The following is an 18,062-nucleotide window of genomic DNA, read 5'->3' as shown; positions in this document are numbered from 1 at the left end:
CTCTCACTTAGACTATTGCAACTCGCTTCTCACAGGTCTCCCACTTACCCATCTCTCTCCTCTTCAATCTGTTCAAAATTCTGCTGCACTACTTATATTCCGCCAGAGTCACTATGCTCATACTAGCCCTCTCCTCAAGTCACTTTATTGGCTCCCTACCCATTTCCACATACAGTTCAAACTCCTCTTATTGACTTACGTGCATTCACTCTGCAGCTCCTCAGTACCTCTCCACTCTTATCTCTCCCTACAGTCCTCCCCAGGAACTCCGTTCCCTGGGTAAATCTCTCTTATCTGCACCCTTCTCCTCCACCGCTTTCCTTTCCATTCCTTTTATCTTGCTGCACCAGATGCCTGGAATAGACTTCCTGAGCCAGTACGTCAAGCTCCATCTAGGGCCATCTTCAAATCTAGGATAAAAGTCCACCTTTTTGATGCTGCTTTTAACTCCTAATCCTTACTCACTTGTTCAGTACCCATGTTTTATCATTCCCACCTTAGTAATTACCCTATTTCTTATCTTATTTTGTCCTGTTTGTCCTAATTAGATTGTAAGCTCTGTTGAGCAGGGACTGTCTCTTTATGTCCAGTGTGCAGCACTGCGTATGTCTAGTAGCGCTACAGAAATGATTAGTAGTAGTAGCAGTAGCCCTAGTTTCACCCAAAACAAGCCCTCTATAATTTGTAAGCACTTGGGTTTTTGATGTGCGTATCCCGGCTTTGTAAAATTGGGACTTAACATGTTTACGCAAGATAAATGTTTAAGTACTGGCTTATGCACATCTCAAACTCAAAATGACTTCTAAAATGACTGCCATAGCATAATAAAATACTTATTAATAAAGGTCTTGCATCAAAACTATTTAGAAGTGTCTTAACAATACCATAATCATGAAATACCCCTGTACCAAGAGCAAGAATGAGAGGAATTTATCTGGTTTGCCCCTAAACAACAAAAACACATACATTTTAAAGGTAAAATTATGTATCATACCTGATAATTTTCTTTCCATTAATCATAGCTGATCAATCCATAGACTGGTGGGTTGTGTCCATCTACCAGCAGGTGGAGATAGAGAGCAATCCTTTTGCCTCCCTATATGTGGTCATGTGCTGCCGGAAACTCCTCAGTATGTCGATATCCAAGCTCCATCCGCAGGACTCAGCACTTAGAGAATTACACCCACAAAGGGACACTCTGCCCAGCTCACCACCGCCAAAACGGGGGAGGGGAATTAACCCAGCTCATCCCCACACAAGTGGGGGAGGGGAATCCGTCCAGCTCATCCCCGCGGAGCGGGGGAGGAACACCACACCCGCCGATGCGGGGGGATCTGGCTTATCCTGCAACCGCAACCGCGGGAGGAGCTGACTGACTCTAACACCGCCGAAGCGGGAGGGGTACAAAGCTGCCCTACTGCCGCACGAAGTGGGAGGGAGCGCCGGCAGAATTTAAGTCTCAATCCAGCCCCATAAAACGGAGGGGAGAGGAATGCATCAGCTCACTGTAACACAAATTCGTCTCAACTCTTGAAGAATCCATTGAAAAACTTGAACAGGAAGTCCTCCTGATCAGGAACTGAAGACTAAACTTGAACCTGAAATGCAACCAGAATATAAACAATACAGATATCTGGGAGGGGCTATGGATTGATCAGCTATGATTAATGGAAAGAAAATTATCAGGTATGATACATAATTTTACCTTCCATATCATCATGCTGATCAATCCATAGACTGGTGGGATGTACCGAAGCAGTAATCACCCAGGGCGGGACATAGAAATCCCTGACCGCAACACTGAAGCTCCAAACCGGGCCTCCGCCCGAGCAGCCACAGTCAAGTGGTAATGCCTGGAGAAGGTATGGGCCGATGCCCAAGTTGCCGCCTTGCAAATCTCTTCCAAGGAGACGGACCCGGCCTCTGCCATCGAGGCCGCCTGAGCTGTAGTGGAGTGAGCCTTCAGCTGGATAGGCGGCACCTTCCCCGCGGCCACATAAGCCGCTGCAATGGCTTCCTTGACCCATCTTGCCACTGTAGGCTTAGCAGCCTGCAGACCCTTACGAGGACCTGCAAACAGGACAAACAGATGATCCGACTTCCGGAAATCATTGGTCACTTCCAAGTATCTGATGATGACTCGTCTCACATCCAGATATTTGAGAGCAGAGTATTCCTCTGGGTAGTCCTCCCTACGAAAGGAAGGGAGACAGAGCTGCTGATTCACATGGAAGCGAGAAACAATCTTGGGCAGGAAGGAAGGCACTGTGCGAATAGACACTCCTGCCTCAGTGAACTGCAGAAAGGGCTCTCGACATGAGAGTGCCTGGAGCTCGGAAACTCTTCTGGCTGAAGTGATAGCCACCAAAAAGACTGCTTTCAACGTCAGGTCTTGCAGAGATGCCCTCGACAAGGGTTCAAAAGGCGGCTTCTGCAAGGCTCTTAGCACCAGGTTGAGATTCCACGCAGGCACCACTGAGTGCAGAGGAGGGCGCAGGTGATTAACTCCCTTGAGAAAGCGCACCACATCTGGCTGCGAAGCACCCTTCAGGCGGCCCCTGAAGCAAGCCAGAGCCGCTACCTGGACTTTAAGGGAACTGAGCGACAGGCCTTTCTCCAGACCTTCTTGCAGGAACACCAACACTGAAGAAATTGGAGCAGTGAAGGGAGAAAGTGAGCCTGCTTCACACCACGCTGCAAAGGTACGCCAAACCCTGGCGTAAGCAGTAGAAGTAGAGCGCTTCCTCGCTCTCAGCATAGTGTCGATGACCTTGTCTGAGAAGCCCTTCTTTCTCAGACGCTGCCGCTCAATAGCCAGGCCATAACACCAAAGGGGGAGGGATCCTCCATCACCACGGGACCCTGATGCAACAGGCCCTGCTCCACTGGCAGCCGCAGAGGATCGTCCACTGAGAGCCTGATCAAGTCCTCATACCAGGGACGTCTGGGCCAGTCCGGACCCACCAGGATTATCCGGCCCGGATGCTTTGCCACCCTGTCTAGCACCCTGCCCAACATGGGCCAGGGTGGGAACACATAGAGAAGCTCCTATGTCGGCCACTGTTGGAGAAGAGCATCTACTCCCAGGGATCGAGGGTCCCGTCCTCTGCTGAAAAAGCGCGGCACTTGGCAATTGGCCGATGACGCCATCAGATCTAGGCTCGGCTGGCCCCAGCGCTTTGTGATGTCCAAGAACGCCTGAGCAGATAGCTGCCACTCTCCGGGATCCAAGGTATGGCGACTGAGAAAGTCCGCCTTGACATTCATGACTCCGGCAATGTGGGCCGCTGACAGCTGTTCCAGGTTCGCTTCCGCCCACTGGCATAGATTCATGGCCTCCTTGGCTAGAGGGGCGCTCTTGGTACCTCCCTGGCGGTTGACATAGGCCACAGCCGTGGCATTGTCCGACAGGACCCGTACTGGCTTCAACGCCAGTACCGGGATGAACTCCAAAAGCGCCAACCGATTGGCTCTGAGTTCCAGGAGGTTGATAGACCACTTTGCCTCTGCAGGAGACCAGAGCCCCTGCGCTGTCCTTCCCAAGCAGTGGGCTCCCCAGCCCGACAAAGAGGCGTCCGTCGTGACGACAATCCACTCCGGGGTCACCAGAGGCATTCCTGCAGACAACTTGTCTGTCTGCAGCCACCAGCTCAGCGTCTTGCGCACTGCTGGGTCCAAGGGAAGGCGCACAGCATAATCCTCCGACACCGGAGTCCAGCGCTGCAGCAGAGAGTGTTGTAGTGGTCTCATATGAGCCCTGGCCCAGGGCACTACTTCCATCGTGGCCGTCATAGAGCCCAACAGCTGCACATAGTCCCAAGCCCGAAGAGGAGAGGCTACTAGGAACTGGTCCACCTGAGCCTGAAGTTTGACAATCCGATTGTCTGGCAGGAACACTCTGCCCACTTGGGTGTCGAATCGAACTCCCAGATACTCCAGGGACTGAGTCGGGCGCAGCTGGCTCTTCTCCCAGTTGATGATCCACCCCAGGGAGCTCAAAAGAGCAATCACCCGGTCCGCACTCTGCATAAGAGGGGGCTCGGATCAACCAGTCGTCCAGATAAGGATGGACTTGTACTCCTTCCTTTCGCAGGAAGGCCGCGATGACCACCATTACTTTGGAGAAGGTCCGCGGAGCAGTAGCCAACCCGAAAGGGAGGGCTCTGAACTGGAAGTGTCGGCCCAGGACTGCAAAACGCAGAAAGCGTTGATGAGGAGGCCAGATGGGAATATGCAGGTACGCTTCCTTGATGTCCAAGGAAGCCAAGAACTCCCCTGCCTTCACTGCCGCTATAACAGAGCGGAGAGTCTCCATGCGAAAGTGCCGCACTTTCAAGGCCCGATTGACCCCTTTGAGGTCGAGGATAGGCCGGACAGAACCTCCTTTCTTTGGTACCACAAAGTAAATGGAGTAACGTCCCTTGCCAATCTGATTTTCTGGCACCGGAACGACCGCACCCAGGCGTATCAGGTTGTCCAAGGTCTGCTGCACTGCCACAGCTTTGACCGGAGACTTGCAGGGAGAGAGTACAAACCCATCTCTTAAGGGTCGGCAGAACTCTAGCTTGTAGCCGTCTCTGATGACTTCCAGAATCCAAGCGTCTGAAGTTACCCTGGTCCACTCGCCCAGAAACGAGGACAGGCGACCTCCAATCTGCACTGGGCCATGGACCAGGGTCCCGTCATTGGACCGGAGGGCGCACCTCCGGGACGGCGGTCTCTGCGAAAGGAATGCTGCTTGGGGGAGAAGTTCCTTTTGAAGGAAGAGGGGGCAGAGGAGCCCGACTTGCCCGGGCGGTACCGACAGGCTTCCTGAAACCGTCCTCTGGAGTTACCAGGGCGAGCACCACTGGCCCGAGCCCTGACCTCTGGTAACCTCTTGCCCTTAGATGTTCCGAGATCGGTCACAATTTTGTCCAGCTCGACCCCAAAGAGCAGCTTGCCTTTAAAAGGCAACTTAGCCAGGCGGGACTTAGATGCGTGGTCAGCAGACCAATGCTTCAGCCAAAGCCACCGCCACGCAGAGACTGTCTGAGCCATACCTTTAGCCAAGGCTCTCAAGACATCATACAGTAAGTCTGCCAAATAAGCCAGGCCCGATTCCAGGGCCGGCCAGTCAGCCCTCAAGGAAGGATCCGAGGGGGAAGCCCGCTGCACAATCGTCAGGCACGCCCTGGCCACATAGGAGCCACAAACTGAGGCCTGCAAACTTAAAGCAGCCGCCTCGAAGGACGACCTTAAGGCCGCCCCCAATCTTCTGTCTTGGGCGTCCTTTAGGGCCGTGCCACCTTCCACCGGCAACGCCGTTTTCTTAGTCACCGCAGTGATTAAAGAATCCACGGTAGGCCAAAGAAAGGCCTCCCGTTCACTTTCAGGCAAAGGATAGAGGCGGGACATAGCCCTAGCCACTTTGAGGCTCGCTTCCGGGACATCCCATTGAGCCGAAATCAAGGTGCGCATGGCATCATGCACGTGGAAGGTTCTAGGCGGGCGCTTCGTCCCCAGCATAATGGCGGAGCCAACAGGGGCTGAGGGAGAGACATCCTCTGGAGAGGAAATCTTCAAAATGCTCATGGCCTGCATTAACAGGTTGGGCAAGTCCTCTGAGCGAAAGATCCGCGCTGCAGAGGGGTCATCCGCTCCATCCGAGCGGGAATCCGTCTCCTCCAAGGAATCCCCAAAGGACCGTTGGGAGAACTCAGATACGCTGCCCTCATCTACATCAGAGGAGACAGAGTCCTCTAAGGCCTGGAAATCCACCCGAGGGCGTTTACTTCCGGGGGCCTCAATCCCTTTATCGGACAAGGGAGCAGGGGCAGCGTTTTGCATAAGGAAGGCCTGATGCAGCAGCAAAATAAACTCGGGGGAGAAACCCCCCAGACTGTGCACTTCAGCAGCCTGGGCCACAGCCCTAGATGCACCCTCAACCGGCGCTCGCAAGAGCGGGGGAGAAACATGCTGCGCATCCAAGATGGCGTCCGGCGCGACACTCCGCGAAGGAGCCGCGCGGGAAGAACGGCGCTTAACTTTAGCCGCTTTTCTGCCGTCGCCCAAATGAAGGGCGGCCATGGCATTAACGTCTCCCACCTCAAGGGCGGCCCAAGAAGAAGCCATCCGAGCAGCGTGGCCGGCCAAGATGGCGGAGGCGAGCAGCGGGGGATGGGCGTTTATGGCGGGAAAAACTGCCGCACCGAAGAACCGGGACACTGACCGGCCTCCAAACTGACACCCAACAAGGGCGAATCAGACTTTAAAAGCCCCGCATCCCCGCTAGACGCGCACACGCGGTCCGGGGAGCGATTCTTTGCGCCCTCGCCCTCCGACGCCATCAGCCACGTGGAGATCAATCGGGGAACCCCCTGCCCGCTACAAAAAGGTAAAATTACCTGCTTTCCGCTCCGAGCTGTAACGACCTGGTGTCCCAGTGAGTAGCTGCAATAAACGTTTAAATAAACGTCGAAATAAACGCCCTTAAGGACGTCCAAAAATTTTTTTATTTATTTTTTTTTTTAAACGGAGCCAGCGGGAGGGGGGAGAAAAGGAGGGACCTGGCACCACCAGGTTTGCACTTGCTCAAGAAGAGCCCTCAACCCCAGGCACTCAACAAAACCTAAAAATTAGGCTTGGAGGCCTAGCCAGAGCTGCTGCTGTGTGTGACCACCACCTGCTGAGATAGAGAACATATTGAGGAGTTTCCGGCAGCACATGACCACATATAGGGAGGCAAAAGGACTGCTCTCTACCTCCACCTGCTGGTAGATGGACACAACCCACCAGTCTATGGATTGATCAGCATGATGATATGGAATTACTTTATAGCTATGACACTGGCTAATCTTAAGTGATGTGAAATGGGGCAAATCACTAATTTATTAGCATTTCTCTATCTCATTGAGCACCTTATTTTTTCCACAGGTATTGCTATTGAGCAATGGCAGAGGACTGCATATCCCTAAAACTTGTAAATGCTGCCTCTGCAGCATCTTTTGCCTTAGCCAGCCCAGGAAGCAGAGTCTTGGCCTGGGAATTAAATTCAGGTCCCTCTTCAAGGACACACATAAAACTGCTGCTAAGCCTGCAAGCCAGCCTGTTGATTCACCTTTGTTTGTGAACAGTTGTTGCCCAAAAAACAAAGTCTTGAACCTCCATTCTCCCTCCCCTCTCCAAAAAACCCCACAATGTATATATATTTTCAGACTGTCTCAAGCAACTATAATATATCACAACAAGTGATGAATGAATAAAATTATTTCCCAATGATATTGGTAATCAAGAACTGGGACAAACAGCAAATGTTTAGCAGCAAGAAAGTAAGATCCGCAATAGAGCGGTGGGCATGGAAAATGGACTGGAGGGGCCTGAGACTGAGTTTTTATGTACATACTGACATCTAGATAAACCAAGTACACAAAAACTTACCTTCTTATAAAGGTCACGAAGCCGGTAATAAAATAATCGACAAGATAAGCAGCCAAATCTCAGGTAAGGACTCAACCCTGTGGGACTAGCCAACAAGGAGTTGGCATTCATCCTTGGTCTCTCGTAGTTGGCAACCCATGCCTACAGTGTGAGAGAGAATGTGAATAGGTGGCGCAAATGAAAAGTGTAAAAAATTCAGTAAGGTCTTTATCCATATATTAAATAAGTTTGGTAGCACCATAGTTGTTTCTACAAACTCAAAATGATTTTGTCCATACATCATCTTTTTACAAAACAAGCACTCTTTTGTCATTCACTATCTCATCATTACAATTCTGGATTATTGCAATAGCCTCTTACATGGGATAAACCTTCTGAACAATAACGACATCAATTAATACAGAATATGGCCATAAAATTACTGACCAACTCAAGAAACTATGACCATGGTACTCCCCTTCTCAAAAGGGGAACATTGGTTTCCTGTCTCCCATCAAATCATTTTCAAAACTCTTACCTTGAAACATAAAATTCATTACTCAGGCTCACCACCCTATCTCTTTCAACACTTAACTCCCTATATTATTATTATTTATTACATTTGTATCCCACATTATCCCACCTCTTTGCAGGTTCAATGTGGCTTACAATTCGTCGTGGATATTGGAAATAGAAAAGAGTATACATTTGGTTTATGGAGGGTTAGGGTTACATGGTGGTGAAGTACATGGTTGTATTACAGCAAAAGACGTTATAAGACATTCCTATATATATTAAAGATTGTACAGTTACATGTGTTGATCTTTGTGATAAATCTTGTCGAAGAGATAAGTTTTCAGTAGTTTGCGGACATTGGCCAGTTCATGGACCATTTTCAAGTTGCATGGTAGTGCGTTCCATAGCTGTGCACTCATATTCCCTCCAGGACCTTACGCCTGTCCCAATCTAACTTCTACAAGTCCCCTCTCTTCAGCAAATATGCTACGATTCCACTTGTACCAAAGCTTTTAACATTATAGGTCCATACTTTGAATGTTCCAAACTAAGATAGATGATTTCATACAATGACTTCCATTCTGCCCTTAAAAACTTTTCTTTTCAAGGATGCCTATAATCTCTAACTCTCCCAATTCCCTTTTGTCTTCTATCTCATAGGTACATTAAAGGCCAGCCAGTGTATGTAATGCGGGTCTGCATGGTCAGCACTTTGCTTAAATTTCAACCCTGTCCTTCTCTGTCCTATAGCAAATGGAGTTTCTGTTTTCTCTCTTACTCTTCACCATTTTATTTTTATTTATTTGGTACATTTGTATCCCACATTTTCCCACCTATTTGCAGGCTCAATGTGGCTTATATAGTACCGTAAATGGCGTTAGCTAATTCTGGTATGAACAAATACAAGGTATGCACAATTAGAAGGTGATATTGTGGTAGAATGAGATATCCACGCCTTACTTGTATTCTCCCTATTCTCTATGTCTGATTTTAATCTGTACATTTACAGGCCTCCTCCATAGGGTGGGACATCAAAATCTTAATACAACTTGAAACTCTGAATGGGAGGTTCCTCTTGCAATGAAATTACAAGATGCAATCACCAACCAGGAGGTAATTTTGCCCGTTATCACACAGCTCTCCTTACTCTTAAGTGCCACATGCACAGACCTGAAAGACTGTGGCACAAAAGGAAAACTATTTACACTCTAGCAGTCTTCAAAGAAAGGGTATCTACCTTAGGATATAAAAAAACCCCACCAAACATACCTACTACTCAATTATTCATTCTATTAGCAAATCACATTAAAAAGCTTTATAGGATTGTCTCTACCCTCTCTAATGTCCCTGATATATCTAATCCTTCAGCAAGTCTTTTTGTCAGAAGTTTAATTGGCAAACTATTTCAATAACAAAATAAGTATGATTCACTCCTCCTGCCCTCCATTCTCCCCTTCAAAAGAGCAGGCCTTATCTCAATTATGAAATAAGGCTGCTGACTGCTTAATAGATGAACCTCATACCTAACCTGTGGAAATAATGAAGTTCAAGCAATAGCCTGGGAAATGATCTCTAGCAACCAATGATCCATCGTAATGGCTTGCTATTGACTGAAAGTGCTGAAGCCTTCTCCGTTAGGAAGTCAAAAAGAAGGGGATAGATTTTGTAATTGGTGCTGCTGGTAAAGCTTGAATCTTGCATTCTCTTCGGTGCTTCCTTTGGATGTATGTTTGTGGTGGTTGTCATGAGGCTTGAACTCTTGGATATGGCAGATATCTTCTGGGGTAAAACTGTTGAAAATACCGATACTGATAAGGTATAGGCTTTTTAGACTGATCTTGAAGCTGAGCAGACAATTTTGACCATCAAGGAATGGTCTTTCATCCAACTCTTTTGCTGAGGAGGCCATCTCCCATGCAAGGTGCATCTGTTAATTTGTCACGGAGGCCTTCAACCAAGCTGTTTGATGTGCCGATACTACATTTGCCGCTGATCTGAATGCAGTGTCGTAAACAACATAAGTTGCATGGATGAAATGGTATGTGGATTCCTGAAGATGTAGAAGGAACAAACTAATCTGTTCCTGTGGTTGGGGAGTAGAAGTAAGATGGTCTTCCAACTGCTGCAGCATAGTACGCTGAAAATGTAACATTTGAAGTTGATGCTCTACTACCTTGAGGGTGAGCACTGAGCTCTATCTTCTTTTCAATGGCAAAGTATTTGCTTCCTGTGTAGCTGTTTTATTTAGCCTCCATTATCCATGATACTCTGCAGGGAAGATGAAATCCAAGACGGCCATGAAGAAAATGAAAGTAAAAGCAGAAGTGACTGAACCACATTAGGAGGAAGTGCGAGTCAACAGTGAAGAAAATAAGCAAAAGGATTATGACTGAAGCCGAGGTACTTTTTATGAAGAAAGAGTTGTTGAGGAGGAGAGTCGGGCATATGCCTGCAGACAAAGACTGAGAGGAGGGAACAGTCTGAGGCACTATGGGTGTCACTGTCTGACTTTACTGAGATAGGAGCAAACTGGTATATCACCTGGAATGTGGCTGCATTCCCATAGAGGCTGTATGGAAAACAGGCATGTGACATGAAGGGATAAAGGGCCCAGCTCCTAGTGGCATTTTTCTTTTAAGGATCAGGAGGTGCAGAGGAGCTGAGGGGCTATCAGTTTTTAAGTATTAGGAGAGGTAGCTATTTTTTTAAACACTGTGCCCCAGTCTTTAGAAGACAGCAGACCCAACTTGTAGCCTCTCATATCTGTATTGCTGCAGCTGGAAACATTTCTTGGCTGTAGCAATATAAAACACGATTTACTATAGGATTTACTGAGGTAACAGGTTAGCAAATTATGTGGTAAAATAGCACACAAATATGCTATTTTATTATAGGTTAGTAAAAAGCTTCTTACTTTTGATTATTTCACAAATTATATCTTCCTTTTAATTAAAAAGATCCTAAATATTAACACTTTAAGAGGGGAAGTTATCAATGTGGGCAATTTTTAAAGCAGGTTATTTTAGCACAGGGTCCCATTTTATGAAATGAGACCCTATGCTAAAATAATGATACCCCATGTTGATAACTTTCCCTCTAATTCACTTGCTATAAGCAGAAGATGCATCCAGCAATGCTATCACCACACACACAAACACATACATATGCCATCTCTGTATAGAGCCACAGCAACATCAGCAGCTACTGAGAAATAGCATCTACTGAAGGAGATACAAGAATACTAGTGGGGACAAAATGTCAGCTCATTTTTGCGCTCTCAGATAAACATGTGCAAAATGCCAGAAAGATTCTCCCTTTACCTTTCGTTCCAAATGCTTATCAAGTCGTGCCAGTGCCTCAGTTTCCCCTCCACACCACACAGCTGGACCCAGTCCTTCAGTACAAAACCCTAAATCACAAACAAGAATCAGCAAATAGCTTAATCAAGTCATGCCAATACAGCTAATGATATTTCTAACAGGTGCTTCCTGACTTACTTTGTAATTTAGTAAACAGGAATATGGGCATTCCTCAATTGCTTTAGCACTATGCTGCTTTACGCTTCCTTAACTAGGAATTTTGGAATTTGAATCAGCCATCCTTGGTCTTAAAAATCAAAGATTCTACCACTGACTTACTAAGCCAACAATCATTAAAGGACTACTGGGACAGAAAGGTATCAGTCCTCACATATGGGCAACAACAATATATCTCCTGTGCTGAGATAGTGCCAGCATGTGGCAGATACCTGGCAGGCAAAAACTGTTTAGAGAGTATAATCCCATGTGGGATTATACTTCTGTGGCTCAGGCTTCACTGGAAGACATCACCAATGTGCGAGGATATTGATATCTTGCTTGTCCTCATCCTGCTTGCTCTTCTTTTCTTCTACACAATCTGAAAACTACATTTCTTTCCATTGAATCTTCAGTGCCCTCATGAAGAAACACGCAGTTGACCTCACTTAATAGATTTCATACTTTATTTATTATAATATAACATAACATAGTAACATAGTAAATGACGACAGATAAAGACCTGAACGGTCCATCCAGTCTGCCCAACAAGATAAACTATAAATAAGATAAATATATACTTCAAGTAACTACAAAAAAAGTTTTATAATACTATGTTTATTAACAAACTTAAAAAATATATATACAACCCAAACTTCCATGAAAAAAAACCTTCCCTTATTCAAAACTCACACTTATCTCAATCACTCCTCATTCCAAACTGCATTCCAACATAATCTAACACTTCCCAAGTGCCTGTGTTGTAAATAGATCTCATCAGTAATTAACTGTATTGCTTTTCAGGTACAATAATTATCATTCCTAAAATCTTCATGTACATAGATCATTTAAACATACAGTGCCAAATAAAGCTATTAATTTCTGTAAGTTCATTTTCTCATACTGTTACCTAATTAAGGGATGATTTTTTTTTTGTTTATGGAAGTTTGGGTTATATATTTAATTTTTTTGAAATTTTGTTAATAAACTTATAGTATTATAAAACTTTATTTCCAGTTATTTGAAGTATATATTGTCTACAGTGAAACTGGAACAAAATAGCGATTCTCTGAAAAGTAGAGTGTATAATTTATTGAGATTTATTAAACACCTTTAAGAAGAGATTCACCCAAGGCGGTGTATAGCAGGTACAGTTTAACATAAAATTTACAATTTTAAAAATATAAGAATAGCCTTACTGGGTCAGATCAATGGTCCATCTAGCCTAGTATCCTGCTTCCAACAGCGGCCAATCCAGCAGAATAGTAAAACGACCAACTAAACACTGCTCACATACCTAGCTCCTCCAGAGATGGCACACCATAGGTATCATCATGGTTCTCTTGAATATCTGCCCTGCACGTCTCCATCTGTTGCTGGGTGATGCTGCACACAGGCTTCCTGGGTAGTTCCATGCGACTGATGATGGCTTGGAAGCGTTTGTACGTCAGGGGTGGCTTCTGACCGTTAAGCTCAATTATTCTAAATAAAACAACAACAAAAAAAAAAGTGTTAAAGCCATTTAAATACAAAATCATTACATTTTAAAAGAACATAACATGATGCAAATTTATGAGATTTTATGTTATTTTGGACTGTAAGGTTTTCAAGTGTTTTCCCTGCATTAACTGATTCATAATTGACCTAAACTGTTTTGTAATTTTTAATAAGATCAAAACACAAATCACAACACACTCTCAAACACTTAGTGGTAAAACTTACTAACCTAATTTAATATTTAAGTCATACAAAATATTTTCTGCTTTCTCAACTCTGCTCCCCCACCCCTGCCCAACACACACGTGGAGGGGTATAATCAAATGCGAACACCCATCTCCATGGGCGTCTATGTCCGAGAACGGGTACGTGAAAGGGCGGGACAAACCATATTTTCGAAAAAAATGGGTGCCCATCTTTTTTTTCGATAATACGGTTTGTGCCCGGCAAATGCATCGGATTTGTGCGGATTTGAGCTGGGCGGTTTCGTTTTTCAGCGATAATGGAAACCGAAGGTGCCCAGCTCAAAAACGAACAAATCCAAGGTATTTGGACGTGGGAGAGGCCAGGATTCGTAGTGCACTGGTCCCCCTCACATGCCAGGACACCAACCGAGCACCCTAGGGGGCACTTGTAACAATTACAAAAAAAAAGTAAAATACCTCCCAAGTCCATAGCTCCCTTCCTTTGGGTGATGAGCCCCTCAAATCCCCCCCAAAACCCACTGCCCACAACTCTACATCATTACCATAGCCCTTATGGCTGAAGGGGGGCACCTACATGTGGGTACAGTGGGTTTTTGGGGTAGGGGTTGGAGGGCTCCCATTTACCACCACAAGTGTAACAGGTAGGGGGGGGATGGGCCTGGGTCCACCTAGCTCAGTCCACTGCACCCACTAACAACTGCTCCAGGGACCTGCATACTGCTGTGATGGAGCTGGGTATGGCATTTGAGGCTGGCATACAGGCTGGAAAACAAAATTGTTAAAGTTGGTTTTTTTTGGTGGGAGGGGGTTAGTGACCACTGGGGGAGTCAGGGGTGGTGATCCCCGATTCCCTCCGGTGGTCATCTGGTCATTTAGGGCACTTTTTTGGGACTTGTTCGTGAAAAAAAAGGGTTAAAAAAAATGACCCAAATTCGCGGTAAAAACGCCTTTCTTTTTTTGATTATCGGCCGAGGGCGCCCATCTCTCCTTGGCCGATAAATACGCCCCAGTCCCGCCTTCACCACGCCTCTGACACGCCCCCGTCAACTTTGTTCGTTCCCGCGACAGAGTGCAGTTGCAGGCGCCTAAAATCGGCTTTCGATTATACCGATTTGGGCGCCTTTGTGAGATGGGCGCCCCTCTCCCGATTTGGGTCGAAAATAAGGCCGACAGTAGACCAAGACTAAGAAAATGGGAAATATTTCTGTATCTTTCTTCCACATCATCTTGGGTACCATATGGGCTTGATCAAAAAGAATTTCCAAGAACATCAGGATAGGTTGCCTATACATGTTACATCTTTACGATTTCCAGAGGAAAGCTGCAGTAAGATCATATTCCATATGCCCTGGCTTAGGAGTGAAGTTCATTCCTGTCACAGTATGTGCAAAACTAACCCATTTGGAGAAATTGCCCTTGACACAGACCCACAGGTTATCTATTGAGACTAAAATCCAATCCTACCTATGAATAGTCTTTAGCTCAAATTTTCTCTACAATACAGTTAAAATCAATCTCCCAATTGCCAGTATCTATCCTCTTTCTGATTTTCCTCTCTTGAACTTTCTACTATTGAAAATATTGGGGGGGGAGGGGGGGGGTTGGCATTAATATTTTACCACACCATTTTGACTATGTACATAAGTACCGCCATACTGGGAAAGACCAAGGGTCCATCAAGCCCAGCATCCTGTCTCCGACAGCGGCCAATCCAGGCTTCAAGAACATGGCAACCCCCCCCCCCCAAAAAAAAAACCCCAACCCTTTAGACGTAGTCATTTGGGTTTTCCTTTGACCTTTTTGAATGTGTGGTACACATTTTCTCTAAGCTTCCAGAGTGGTATTTTAAAACAATATCCACGCTTCATGCAAACTTCTAACCCTTGTAACTGCAACACATACTAAAATAGTCTTATTTCTTATATTTTTTAATGCTACTGTGGTAGATTTTTAAAATATTCACCCTCCAATGATTATGTCAATTGTTATGGCATTATACTCACTATTGCTAAGCAGCTCCATCAGCATTACCACTTGCACCAAGTCCTGAAATTCACTAAGAATCAGATATCTTCGCCTCTCATTGGTTCCAATACCAATTGCAGACACAGGAGAGAGAATCCAAAGAACAAAAAAATATAGACGCATACAAGAAGCATGAGCCTTCCAGATTGGGTAGCGTCAAAATGTTTCAGGACCCGAAACGGGCCATGATGTGATGTGATGTTTTTCTTGTATACCACTAACTCCTTCTAAACAGAGGTTCAAAGCAATTTAACAATCAAAAACAAACAAAAAAGGTTGAATTTAAGACATAAAGTGTTTAAATAGATACGTTTTCAACTGTTTTCTGAAGGAAAAATAATTATTAAACCCATGTTGTACTTGGGGTAAAGAAAGCCAAAATTGAGAAGCTTGAAAACAGAACGACAATACCAAAATTTGTTTATATCTAATGCCATTAAAGGAAGTCAACAGAAGAGGAAGTGGATCTCGGACCGTCAAGTGTTCAAGAATATGAGGAAAAGAAACTAATTTAAGAAAATATTCTGGTACACAGCCGTCAAATATTTTAAAAATTAAACATGCAAATTTAAACATAATCCTAGACCAGATAGGAAGCTAATGTAAGGTAGCTAGAGCAGCTTTTGAGCTGTCAGATCTATTCAAACCAAATACAAGTCTGGCTGCCGTATTCTGCAATAACTGTAATTTGAGAGAAGATTTTTGTGTAAGGGAGGCGGCATACAAGGCATTACAATAATCTAAATGACTTAAAATACATGCTTGTACTAGAATAGTAAAATTATATTTGTCAAAACACTTCCAAATACAACGCAACTGACAGAATTTGAAAAAGACAACTCGTGATAAATGGTTCACTTGGGGTTCCAAAGAGAGAGAGAGGAATCCAAAATAACCCCCAAACCCTAGAAGTTGACTCAATTTTGAGGGAGAAAACTTTAGAAAGAAACAGAATTTCAGGTATAATGCTGCCTTTACGTGCTAGCCAAAGTGGCTTAGTTTTAGCCTCATTTAATTTAAAACCATGAATGGAACTTAAATGTTTGATCTTGTTCATACAACTAGCCACCTTTGAAACAGTATCAGTTAATCACAAACTGGAACAAGCAACAACATATCATCAGAATATGAATAATAATTAGCTGTCAAAGAGGAGAAACCGAAGTCCATAAAGGTCATGTAGATGTTAAATAATACCGGTGATAATGGAGACCCCTGTGAAACTCTGGTGGCAGGGCTGCCAAGAGGGGGGGGGATGGAGGGGGGGGGAAGAACCCCCCGGGCCCAGCCTCCAAGGGGGGTCTGGCGCTGGTGTCCATCTCTCTTCTGCTCCTGATGACCAAGTGATAGCGTCCCGACAGGAGCAGGAGAGCGGGCATCGGGCCCCTCTTACATGCTGCCCTGCTTTTCCCCTCAGAACGAGCATTCTGAGTGGGCAATGCGGCGGAGAACAGCGCTGGAGGAAGGCTTATGCTGGTGGGGCTTGGGGACACCTGCTAGTCAAGGTACGTGGAGCAAAATGTACCCCCCTCCCCCCCCCCCACACACACACATAATTTTTGCAGTCTGGCTACGTCTCAGTCTCTTGGCAGCCCTGCACAGTGGTGTCCAGGGAACAGAAAACTCATTTTAACAGTATACTGTCTATTAGACAGAAATTCACCAAGTCACTGAAAAACTACCAGAAATTCAGACTCAGTTTGTACAATAAGATCTCGTATCAAGGGCATTTATGTACAGAAAGAGAGCCTTTTCCAAATGAAGGAGAGCTCTGGAATGAGGGGGCATATGACAAAGTTAAGAGGGAATAGGCTTAGGAGTAACCTAAGGAAGTATTATTTCACAGAAAGGGTGGTGGCAGCGTGGAATGGCTTCCTGGTGGAGGTGGTGGAGTCTAGGACTGTTCCAGAATTTAAAAAGGCATGGGATAAGCATGTGGGATTGCTTAGGAACAGGTAGAATTTGGGGATTACAAAGGATGGGCAGACTGGATGGGTCATATGGCCTTTATCTGCCATCATGTTTCTATCTACTGTATCAAAAGCAGCAATTAAGTCAAATTGTAGCAATGACTCTTCCTTTAGCCATGAGGTATTTAGCATCAGATATCAAAGCTAATCAAAGCTTATCTAGATTGCAAGGTTAGAAAGGTGCTGGTTCAAATCCAGTAAAGACTCCATGCAAAAAGGGAGAGGTGAAAAAACTGTAGCAAAAATTCTAGTAATTAAGGCACTCAAAGATACATACTGGAAGAAAGGATTAAAAAAAATATTTGGCAAGCTGTGATAAAATGCAGGAGGACCTTAGAAAATTGGAAAATGGCATCTGAATGGTTGATGAAATTTAAGATGAGCAAGTGCAAAATGATGCAAACTGGGAAAAATAATCTAAATCCTAGCTAATTGATACTAGGTTCCGCATTAAGAGACAACACCCAAGAAAAAGATCTGTGTCCTCTTGAACAATGCATTGACATCCGCTGCTCAGTGTGCAGTAGCAGCCAAAAGAGCAAAAATCTAGTGGAGTAGGGTAAAAGGATGGCTTTTACAATACAAACCAGGGAGTCGAAAATCTGTCACACACAGTGTTTATTATCATAAATATACCTTGAAGACTTCACACGGAGCCATATTTTCACATAACTGCTTACCTCAGGGGTCTGTAGATTATAAATTTGATGATATATTGCAAACACTATCCCCTGATTCTGTAAAAGTCGCTGAAAATTGCCAGGCAAATTTAGACATGGTGCTGATTTGCGCGCAAATTTAAGATAACAAGCCAATTAGTGCCAATAATTGTCTTAAGCAATTGGCACTAATTAGATTAGTGTGATATGTGCATAAAGTTATGCGCATAATCTGAACCTAAAATTTACTCATGGCCCGGAAAAGGGGTTGCGGAA

The 18,062-nt window shown here is 45.1% G+C and overlaps 1 protein-coding gene across 2 annotated transcripts in view; it reads right to left on the bottom strand.

The window, feature by feature from the left end:
- The window catches only part of CRY2 (cryptochrome circadian regulator 2), a 64,622-nt gene that overhangs the window by 16,943 nt on the left and 29,617 nt on the right, over window positions 1-18,062 (bottom strand). For both annotated transcript variants that reach the window (XM_030200833.1, XM_030200832.1), the window contains exons 4-6: window positions 12,727-12,911; window positions 11,235-11,323; window positions 7,420-7,560 (exon numbers count right to left, since the gene is read on the bottom strand). In XM_030200833.1, the coding sequence (XP_030056693.1) occupies window positions 7,420-7,560; window positions 11,235-11,323; window positions 12,727-12,911 (415 nt within the window). The remainder of the gene's footprint in view (window positions 1-7,419; window positions 7,561-11,234; window positions 11,324-12,726; window positions 12,912-18,062) is intronic.

The sequence above is a fragment of the Microcaecilia unicolor genome, chromosome 4 (genome assembly GCF_901765095.1).
Source record: "Microcaecilia unicolor chromosome 4, aMicUni1.1, whole genome shotgun sequence".
NCBI classification, from domain to species: domain Eukaryota; kingdom Metazoa; phylum Chordata; class Amphibia; order Gymnophiona; family Siphonopidae; genus Microcaecilia; species Microcaecilia unicolor.
Note: the sequence above shows the minus strand (reverse complement) of the source record. Positions and strands in the feature narration are given on the sequence as shown.